This window comes from Triplophysa dalaica, chromosome 18 (assembly GCF_015846415.1).
Source record: "Triplophysa dalaica isolate WHDGS20190420 chromosome 18, ASM1584641v1, whole genome shotgun sequence".
In the NCBI taxonomy this organism is placed as follows: domain Eukaryota; kingdom Metazoa; phylum Chordata; class Actinopteri; order Cypriniformes; family Nemacheilidae; genus Triplophysa; species Triplophysa dalaica.
The window spans coordinates 924608-935802 of NC_079559.1; the positions used below are offsets into that span (position 1 = coordinate 924608).

At 38.6% G+C, this 11195-nt stretch overlaps 1 protein-coding gene across 2 annotated transcripts; it reads right to left on the minus strand.

Moving 5' to 3' along the window:
- Window positions 1-307: 307 nt before the first annotated feature.
- Window positions 308-10687, minus strand: si:dkey-178e17.1 (tricarboxylate transport protein B, mitochondrial). Of its 2 annotated transcripts, none has more exons than XM_056772533.1 (9): window positions 10578-10687; window positions 4983-5090; window positions 4424-4523; window positions 1975-2113; window positions 1802-1886; window positions 1189-1293; window positions 991-1106; window positions 829-902; window positions 308-750 (listed from the first exon to the last, which is right to left on the minus strand). In XM_056772533.1, exons 1-9 carry the CDS (start codon window positions 10642-10644, stop codon window positions 636-638), a joined length of 909 nt encoding a protein of 302 aa, XP_056628511.1. In that variant the 5' UTR covers window positions 10645-10687; the 3' UTR covers window positions 308-635. The 2 variants fall into 2 exon arrangements, with proteins under 2 accessions (XP_056628511.1, XP_056628512.1); XM_056772534.1 differs by lacking the exon at window positions 10578-10687 and adding an exon at window positions 10412-10546.
- Window positions 10688-11195: the final 508 nt, after the last annotated feature.

Genomic DNA, 11195 nt, shown 5'->3' on the forward strand with positions numbered 1-11195 from the left:
CCTGCAAATACTCAAAACACAAACAAAGACTGAAACGCGCTGCAAGCTGCATGCACGACAATGGAAGTGTTTCCGGGGGACCCCAAAAACTGATGCACCTGATTGGGGAACTCCACTAACGAATTTGAACAGTCAAAATGAAGCGCTTCCCAATCAGGTGCATCAGTTTTTGGAGTCCCCCAGAAACACTTCCGTTGTCGTCCGTGCAGCTTGCAGCGCGTTTCTGTGTTTGTTTGTGTTTTGAGTATTTGCAGGGCATGTGTCGCCAAACTAATGAAGAAGCTTTCTGAATTTGCTTGTGTTTTTGTGTTTGCATGTGTTGTCATCTGTTGCAGCGCAGTGACACCTAGCGGCCACCGTACATTTCTCCTCTAAATTCTCGTTTGTTTCCGTGATTTATTTTGCATCACTGTAGCAAGAAATCAGGGTTAAATTTGTTGAGTTTTTTAACTAAGACTCAAATCTTCAGGCTCAAACCAACAGAATTCATGTTCTTTAAGCAAAATATAATTTCTTGACTTTAAATGAATGATTTTAAAGCAGAAGTAGGTTAAGAACAGAATGCAAACAGTGGATCAGACAGTGATTGTGTCTCAAATTATCTCCATGTGTCTCCTGACTTTTCCCTGATTTTATTATCCTGTTTTCCAGACTGTGTTTAGAACCTTCACCACCTCCTCATAGATGATAAAGACGATAGCGACATCCAGACACACTCTGCCCAGACGAGGAACCGTGCCCTTATAGAACCTGTGAGACATACACAAATCATTTACTGTTTATCACAGCTCTCTCCAGTGCTGGATTCTCATTGGTTCAAACACTTACGCGGTCGGCCCCTCGTGTCTCATGATCTGAACAGCACAGTCCAAAGTGTTTTTATATTTATGAGCTTCCAAACCCTAAAACAATTCAAACACATTTCACATCTACAGCACAGACAGAGGACTGACTCTTTTATCCAAGCGTGTGTGTTTTCTGTGGTTGTACCTGCATTCTTGTCTTGATGACATCGAGAGGAGTGTTTCCAAACACGCTTGTTGCTCCAGCGAGTGCACCGAACACACCCGTCAGGATGGGGTTGATGGTCTTGTTGGGATTATCACCTAAAAAAATGAAGACACACACAGACCGAATGTATCCAAGTGACCAGCAGAGGGCAGAGCTGCACAAGAAACACACGTTCACCTTTGTACCAGTTCCTGAGTGACGTCATGACAAAGAATCGAATGGCTTGATTGGATCCTTGTTTGAGGACCGTCGCTGTGAGACCCTGATACGTCCCTCTGATACCTGACACACACAGAGAGAGAGAGTGTGTTTTTTTCTGTGGAGAAACATCTGAGACACAATTGAGACTTAAAGTCCCCTTGAACCAGAATTTTTTTTACTTCCTGATTTTGAGGAATTTCCGAGCTAAATGGAATTTCTAATGAGAATAATAGTGGGCGTGGCTTTCGTCTTTGTCTGCGATTTGATCTGATTTATAAAAACAATCATTGGATTTTGAAATGGAACTGGCAGCAGACTGACAGTTGAAGGGGAGGAGTTAACAGATGCTCCGCCTTAGCCGTCTAATTTGAATTTTCAGACTTAAACTAAAGATTATGAGGACACACGATCTTAAAAAGAGAACGAACCATATTGATAAACTATTTACAATAAATGTTGCAATATTTCACGAGAAATTAGCCATCGTAATTTATATTTCACTGGGACTTTCAGCAAAAGTTTCCCTTTGCACTCCTCATTGATGTCTAAGAGACATTTTTCTTTCGTGAATGTTCTCCACAGTCTTTACCTTGAGTTCTGATGATCTCTCTCACTCCGTGGTAAAAGCCTCTGTATTTAGGATTGGCTGATGTTTGATCATGGATGAATTTCACCTGGAAATGTAAGTGATTAATTAAAGACTAAAGTATGATATGAAATGAAAGCAACACTGATGTAAAAGTCAACGACCCTTGACCTCACCTTTATAGTCTCCATGGGACACACGATCAGAACCGCCTCCATGACACCAGCACCTAAACCACACACTAAACCACGAGTGCTGTCCAGTTTACCAGTGTGATCTCTCATCTGATTACTCAAAATCTCAAACACACCAAACCTGCCGAGAGAGATAGAGAGAGAGAGAGAGAGAGATTTAACAACGCCTTTATTACAAAACAACATCTACCATTACACAATACAAAAAAAATATTACAAAATCAATTAAAATCACTTAATATACAGATGTACAGAATAATACATTGTTCATATATGTCATTATTTGATCACAGTCATTTTATTTCATATATTTTTGCTCCGTCAGACACTGACACCGTCCTCACCGACACGTGTCCGGTGTGGACAAAATTTTAAATTATAATGGGTTCAAATGCGGTGATGTGGACACGGTGTTAGGTGCAGAGAAATAACAAGAGGGTTTGAGTAAACCTGAGATGATGAGCAAACAATGAAATTACAACCAAACAACAACACAAAACATCATCAGCCTCCACGAGAGACCCTCAGGGATCAGTCTGATGAACACAATCTATTCATCTGCTGGAAACCTGTGGCTCTTCCTCTGTCATCACGCAGCATCACCAGTAACCCGGGGCAACCGCAGCAGGATATTTTTACTTCATGTTTAAGATTATTGCTCAGAGATGCGCCTGCAGGACGTCCAGACTGAGACTCATTACACTGAACCGAAGGAAGTAAAACAAAATGGGAGTTGCTCCTTTTAAAATAGAGATTAGTTTAAACCACAGCCTGGAGAACAGAAAATTATTAACATACAAAGAAATGTCGTACACAAACCCATGCATCTATTTGTATATATACTGTATATGTCTATATAAATATAAAAAAAGAAAACTAATTTACATCAATGAATGTTACCCTGGAGTCTGAGGAAAAGCTAAAGTAGAGAATGATGTCATAAAAACTCTTGATCTGCATTGGTGAAAGTGAGACACTGATAGTTTGCATGCTAAAGTAAATAATGTCAACGTTTGGACCAAATTAGTCTACTGGAAATTTTGAATATAAGTGTCAGCCTGATCAAATGATAAATCCAGAAGGATTTTCTAATCCTTCTCTCCTTAAATGAAACACACATCATCTTTGCTGTTTTTATAACGTGCAGCATTCTTGAGCCGTTCTTATAAAAGAGACACCGCTGAATTCAAATAAGACTGAGGTAATATCATAATATCATCTGGGCTTGTTTCCAGACGCTCCATTAGCGGGGCAAACACAAGGTCACAGCTTCAGATCACTTCAATCAGCTAATGGAAGAACAGCAGCGAGGAGGAGAACATCAATCTGACTTAAAGAGATGAAACTACAGCTGATCCAGAACCTGCTCACATTACAATCATTCCTCTGAACATCTCTTACACGCACACTGCCATCAGGCAGAAATAACTCAACGGAAAACTATAATAAGAAATCAAAGAAATGAGTGAAGGTGGTTTTATTTCTGAACTCACACACTTCAGTGAATCTTAATAGAATTTCAGTCTAAAGACGTTCATGCATATAAAGAGAACAGCTCAACCTAAACGCTAAATTCTGACATCATTATTCACTCTCGTGTCATGGCAAACCTGTATGATTTTCTTTCTTCTTCAGGACACAAAAGAAGTTATTTTGAAGAATGTCGATAACCAAACAACTCTGAACTCCTTTGACTTCCATTATATGTACACAAAACCGCTCAGACATATCTCAAAATATCTTCTTTTGTGTTCCACTGAAGAAAGACTCACAGTTACATTAACATGCACAAGAATAAATGATGCAGAATTTTGATTCCAAAAAAATCCCCCAAATCATCTGTAAGACTTGTGTGCTCTATCGAGACCCAATAGTGTTTTATGATGCGGTTTTGTCATTATTTAAGCTGGAGAGCATTGATCATCATATCATCTGAGATCAGCTCTGATATTCGGCTAAACACAGACACTTATATGAGTTTACTACAGCATGAGGTGAGAAAATAAAGACACAATATTACTCAGCACACACACATCAGGGTTGCAATGAAGTCAGTCAGGCTGTCATCCTCAGTGACCATAAATGCTCAGAGGAGCACAAGACTGACAGACAGAGCTGGACACGGACTGCTGGCCTGTCACTCAACACACAAACACACACACACACACACACACACACACACATATACAGACACACTGAGGCTCAGGGGAGCAGTAGACACTTAACCTGTCTATAAATGTAAAAAAACATTCTGCTGTTTGTGTGTGGGTGTGTGTGTGCCCGTGTCAGAGTTTTTTCATCTTGAAGAAAAACAATCAGCATAATAAATGTCAGCTGTCTGAAATAGATGCAGCAATAACAACAACAGTAGCAACTGGGTTCAGTTTGCAGAGAAAAACACTCCTGTGTGTGTGTGTGTGTGTTTATGTACCTGACTGCAGATTTAGGGATGGATCCATACAGTAATGAACTGAGACCTCGATATAAACCCAACGCACCGTGATGACGAACCGTCTGTGAGACACAGTCCACTGCAAAACGAACATTACACACACACACTGTACATTAAACACACTCTATTAATATTAATAACACAAATCAGTAATTCGTTGTGTTCATGTAGATGAAGCCATTCATCAATTAGTTAATGTGTTTTATTAAATGAAGGAACAGCTGTCTGAGAAATCTACAGGAGACTCATTAAAATCTTCTCTGAGCTTCAGCCAGAGAGAGAGAGACAGACAGAGAGAGACAGAGAGAGAGAGACAGACAGAGAGAGAGAGAGAGAGACAGAGAGACAGAGAGAGAGAGAGAGAGAGAGAGAGAGAGAGAGAGAGGATAAGTTTGTTTATTTTGTGAGTGCAACAGCAGGTTGAAAATCAGTTCTGGCTCAAAGATTTTTCCTAATTAACTCCAAAGAGGACGTGTACGTCACCCGTGAGTGTGTTTACATCACACATGTGTGTGTGTGTGTGTGTGTGTGGACTCACTGATGCCTCTGTATCGAGGTGGATTGGCTTTCTCATCTAACTGGAGTTTAGTCTTGACATATTCTGTAGGAAAAGTGATGCAGATTTCAATTCCACCTGCGATGCCGCCTGCAGAGAAAACATCAGACAAACATCGTCAGCTCACAATACATGATCAGCTATCATTAGATCGTTTTTATACAAATGTTAAAGACACAAATGCAACTGGAAGAACAATTTCAAATCACAATATAGGTGAAAACCTTCATTTATACCAGTAAAAATTAGTCAAGAAACAAAAGAACGTTGAAAACTATGAATGTGAACTGAGCCGATTCTTCCTATACACAAACTATGCAAGTTGCGTAGGGCCCCTGCACCACCAGGGTGCCCCCTTGAGTCTCGAATCAAAAACCCTAGAATGTAAACAAGATGCTGTATTTGTACTATTCTGAAGTCTTATTTAGTCTTGGCAATTGCAAGCACAAATTTACAGTTGGTTTGAGAACGGTTAGTAAAGAACACACCCCATTTTTTCGATAGGTTCCAGAGGCGTGTGTTACTTTAGGTGCAGGATTATTTGCATGTCATTCAAAGTGTGAACTTAATTTTATACTTCATTGTTCTAACTGTCAGTTTAATGTTTTTTGTCTTTCAGTTTTAACTCATTTAATTGTGTTAATGTTTTTATTTCTTAAAGTTAACAGTTATGTTTATCTTATTTTACTACTATGACAAGGGCCTGTCACAAAGGTTTGCATAGGGCCCCATACGTCTAGGATCGGCTCTGAATGTTAACATGAATAATGTTGGGTAATATTGCAATAAGCATAACATGATTATGACATTTTAAGAATTTGGATTTTCGTGTTTTTGTTCCTAACTAGAAATAAATCATAATCAGACTCTTAACTTGAATGTATTTGTAATGTTATTGTCACGGCATTTATTCTTCATTCATATTGACAAAGTACTTTCATACACAATGCAAAGATAAAGCAATACACAACTAAACTCCTTTTGGATATCTCTCTCTAATAACATCTACCATAATTACAATGCTCTGTGGGGAGAGACATTAGCCCACAATTAAACACACACACGCATGCACACGTGCAGAGACATGCAGATTGTGATGTCACTGCAGATCTGTGAATGGACAATAATTTAACTTTAACAAACACCCGTGCTTGTGACTTAAATCTGACTGTGTGTTAGTGTTATTGTGTTCTCTCTACAATTTTTACACAATATTAATGATATTGTACACACACACACACACACAGTGTAAGTCAGCCTCACTGGGACAAACTGAAATATATGTGCATGCTGGGAGAGACACCGGGAATAAAACACTGCATTCATCACACACACACACATTAGATCGAAATATATTTTATTTTAGAAGATTGGGACCGGTGTGACTTGTTTTGTGTGTCCTTGTTTTAAAGATACAAACACACACACACAGCTAAAAGAACAACCAATCAATAACGCTGGTAGTGTCTGCTGGTCGCTTCACACAGAACAATCATAAATCACTGTAAAGACTCTGACGAACTGTGTGTGTGACACAGCAGGAAAACATTCAGAACCGCTGCATATCTGAGACCTGCCAGTTAAAGACGATTGATTTACATAAATCTCACGAGCACACCAGTTTCATTCATTCATCCATCACTCTGTGTGTATTAATGCGTGTGTTTCTGGAAAAAACAGAGTTACGACACTCGCATAGACGTCCGAAAAAAGAAGGTTATGCGAAAGTAACTCGCGTCATGTTGGAGCGACCTATAGTTTCAAACACCACAGAACCATTCAATATTTATGTTATATTAAGGTATTTGTTCACATGTTTTTATTTAGTTATTTTATATCTCTGATCGTCTGTATGATTTGTTTATCCTTCGACCCCCTGACTTGATGCTTTTTTCTGTCTCTGTATGTTCTAAGCATTTGATAAAAAGATTCCCATGTATTTCAGTGTCTCCGATATGAATTTGATGTACAGTTGTTAAAATGCGGCGTGTTTTTAGATTTTAACAAGTTGGCAGACATCTATTCATAGATCTTATATTCATATTACTCCCCAGACAAAACGCTGCTATGAAAGTAGTTCACTTAGTTCTCAGTGTATGCAATGTGCTAATATACTTAGCAACATTTATGCTAAAATCCATTTAAATAGATTATCAGAACGGATTTGTTTGCAGTTATTGAGGGCTCAGTGAACCAAGTGACCACCACGGCGAGATCGAGTGTCGTAACTCTGATTTTGAACGGCTCTGATAACAACACACTACACACACAGCTGCTGTCTGTATACACTTCTGTTTGTCTTGTGTCTGGTCAAAGGAACGGTTCACCAAAAAATCATTTCTTCAGCCTCATGTGTAATGCAAAAATATTACAAAAGCATCTACAAGTGGTACAAAATCACGCACTCTTTAAATCATTAAAGACGAGAGGAGAGATGAAGAGTTCCTCTTATCCTCCTGCAACATAAGAACTGAATTACCTGATGAAATGAGAAACTCTTTTAGGTGAAGCAGACAAGGACCTGATAGAGACACACCATCATGAGGACAGAGAGAGAGAGAGAGAGAGAGAGAGAGGGTGAGTGTGAAAGGAGGAGATTCAGCAGGAGGAGACTTCAGCCTTAGAGAGAAGAGATGAGCACTTACTCAACCTAATTGCAGCCCCCCGGCAAAAACACACATACACACATGCGCGCGCACACACGCACACACACACACACATGCGTGCGCACACGCACACGCACATACACATGTATAAGGCAATAAAAGGTTTGAGTGATGAAGAAAACTCAATGATGTTTCTCCATTAGACAGAAGTGCCTGCAAGCGACTGCAGACCGATGGTCTGATAAAACTGAAAGAATGACATCCAGAGCATTACAGATTATTTTGCTAAACAAGAAATCACTTTTTCACATTACAGCTCCATTTTTGTCCAGTATTCAGTGGTGTCCAAATGTTTAACACTGACATATTTTTACCATGGAAAAAAGCTTCAGGAATTAGAGAATTTTACAACAAAAAAGTCTCAGGATGTCACAAATATATTTTTTCAGTGAGAATTATATATTATCTTCATTATTTAAATAATGAGAAATGTGCAAAATAAAAACCTTTTAACAATTGAACTCCACACATAGATGCTCAGGCACTGTTAACAGTTATGATGAAAACATGTTTAAAGATCATAAAAGACATTTAATGGCACACTTTAAGATGTTCCGCCGTGGATTGTGTGGATTTTAGAATTGGTTAAACAGGTCAAGATGATTGACAGACAGTGACAGGGGTGGTCAGTCTTACTGAACGGAGTAAATACATTCAGTTCATGTGTGTGATGGGAAATCCTGGAGAAAGTGTTGAATATGACACCACAAACAACAAATGACTGATGGAGAAACATCTGTGTATAACATATAATACATGATGTATCTGACTGATAAACCCACAACACATTTACTATACACACACATACACACTAAACATGACACACAATGCACCCATCAAGAAAACGTCCAGATCATTCAATCTAAAGTCAAATATAAAAATTAGTTTGAGTCATTTTTTCTTATTTGACCAGTTTTAAATGCAACAGGAGCTTTCCAGAAAAAAACATGAATTTTCACATGTGATCACATGGTTTTTGCACATTATATTTATGTACATTACTATAATGTGACATGACGGTGTTTTTGTTAAATATCATTTTAATACGGCATCAAATGTGATTTTAAAATAAACAGTATTTATTTACTGTGGGATGAATTACATGAGACTGGTGGGGGGAACACATCTTGCCCATTGAGATTTATACAATTAGCATAGAATAAATTATATTTTATAAAGTTCCCTGACTCCAAACATCTGTCTGCTGATGTCACAGTAAAAACAACACAACAACACACACTGTAATATCACATCTGTCACCAGCAGTTCACAGGTGAAGGGTTTCCATACACTGAGCTGAATGATGAAACACACACAGTCATCTAGCCTCCTCCTCGAGGAAATATAAAATAGGTTTGGCATTTTCAATTTGAAGGCTGGACATGTATATATATATAATAAGCATTTTATAAGAAATATCACAGACATTAAATCTGTCATTTCATTTCAGCTGAACAGAAGAACCCAGACGGTAGTTAACCAATTATCCTGAAAACACCAGAAGAGAGAGAGAGAGATAGAGAGAGGTTGAGAGAAAGAGGAAGAGAGAGAGAGAGAAAGAAAGAGAGAGAGAGAGAGAGAGAGAGAGAAAGAAAGAAAGAAAGAGAAAGAGAAAGAGAGAGAGAGAGAGAGAGATAGAGAGAGGGAGAGAGAGAGAAAGAGAGAGAGAGAGAAAGAGAGAGAGAGAGAGAGAGAGAGAGAGAGAGAGAGAGAGAGAGAGAGAGAGAGAGAGAGAGAGAGAGAGAGAGAGAGAGAGAGAGAGAAAGAGAGAGAGAGACAGAGAGAGAGACAGAGAGAGAGAGAGAGAGAGAGAGAGACAGAGAGAGAGGAAGAGAGAGAGAAAGAGAGAGAGAGAGATAGAGAGAGGGAGAGAGAGAGAAAGAGAGAGAGAGGGACTATAATCACTTAATCTACCTAATGTAACTAAACATATTCCAGCAGGTTGATGAATAATGTAATCATAGTTAAGGTTTTAAACATGATGTAATTGATTAATGATGACTGATGATTACAGAACTGAACTGAACACTGAGGTTTAGAGAACAGACACTTGTGTGACCTTACAGCACTGATATATATCATCTGTCAGACAAAACATCCACGTCTACAGTAACCAGCACAACCCAAACACACACACGTGAACACACACACACACACACACACACATAACCGGATCTGCCTGATCTTCAATCTTGAAACATGTCAACATCTCCAGCAGAATGACATCAAATCGACAATTACTTTATTAATATCAACCAATGTGTGTCTCATTCGTCACAGTATTTGAAGTGATTCATAATTCACTTCCTCCACAATGTCACACACTACACATACAGTTTTTCCTCGTGAAGATTTAAACATGTTGTATGTTTTAGTGATTCTCTGTGATCATATTATCAAAGTTCGATTTGTTACTCGCATTCAAAATACTGTAGCTGACTAAACAATAGTGCACTGTGATAAAATAAATTCATGTTGGGCACCATATAGTAAGTACAAATTTATTCTACAGTATTAACAACAGTCTGTTGTAAGTAAAGAATACTGAAGGAATTATACTAATTTTGTACGGAATATTACAATTTACTGAGCTCTAAATCAGGTCCTATACTACAATATTTTTACATGTGGATCACTATAATGTAGTTTTTTAACAGCTGTGAAAACCAATAATTATCTGCTTATTGTTAACAATGAATTAATATTCTCGTAAAATGAGCTTAAAACATTCATTCATTCACTCACAGTGCCATAGCAACATGGAATTAGTTTTTTCCTCTTTTCCCACAAGTTCAGAAGAAGCGGAACATTCATAGAAATAAAACTTCACATGTAATGGTTTAGTTTTAAAGCAAAGCACTGTGACTTTTCTTCTCTCATGTTGTGTGTTGTGTTGTGTTGTGTATCTGACCTGCCAGAATGGCTTTTCCAGGATGCGTGAGTTTCCCCGCGGGCGCGGCTGCGCGTTCACGCGTCATCTTCACTCAACAAATGTTTCTGTGAGAGCAGCGCGCGATCCGCCGACCATAGACTGATGACATGAGACCGGCCTCAGCCAATCACCGCGCAGAAACCGAGCACAGGGCGGGGCTCTCGCCCTCTCTCTCTTTCGATGGGCGAATCTCGTTTTTAAGGTGGACTGAATCTTCTCCACCTTAAAACTCCATCACATCATTTTAAAACGTGATATACTGAAATGTGTACAACGTTCACAAAACACAAACCCAGCGGTGAAGAGAGAAATAATGCAGCGTGTGACTTAATGTTAAAGAAAACATTCACCCGACAATAAAATATTGTCAATATTTATTCAATATTTGTCAATAATATTATATCCTCCTGCCGTTAAGATATTCTTCTGTGGAACAAAAAAACTGATATTTCGAGGTATTCTTCCATACGTTCACAACTGTTAAAGGGACAGTTCACCTAAAAATAAACATTCTGTCACTCACCATTTACTCACTTTGATTTCTTCAAACAACATAGAGATGAATTACGGTGGCGTATTGCTGCCACACGCATTTGA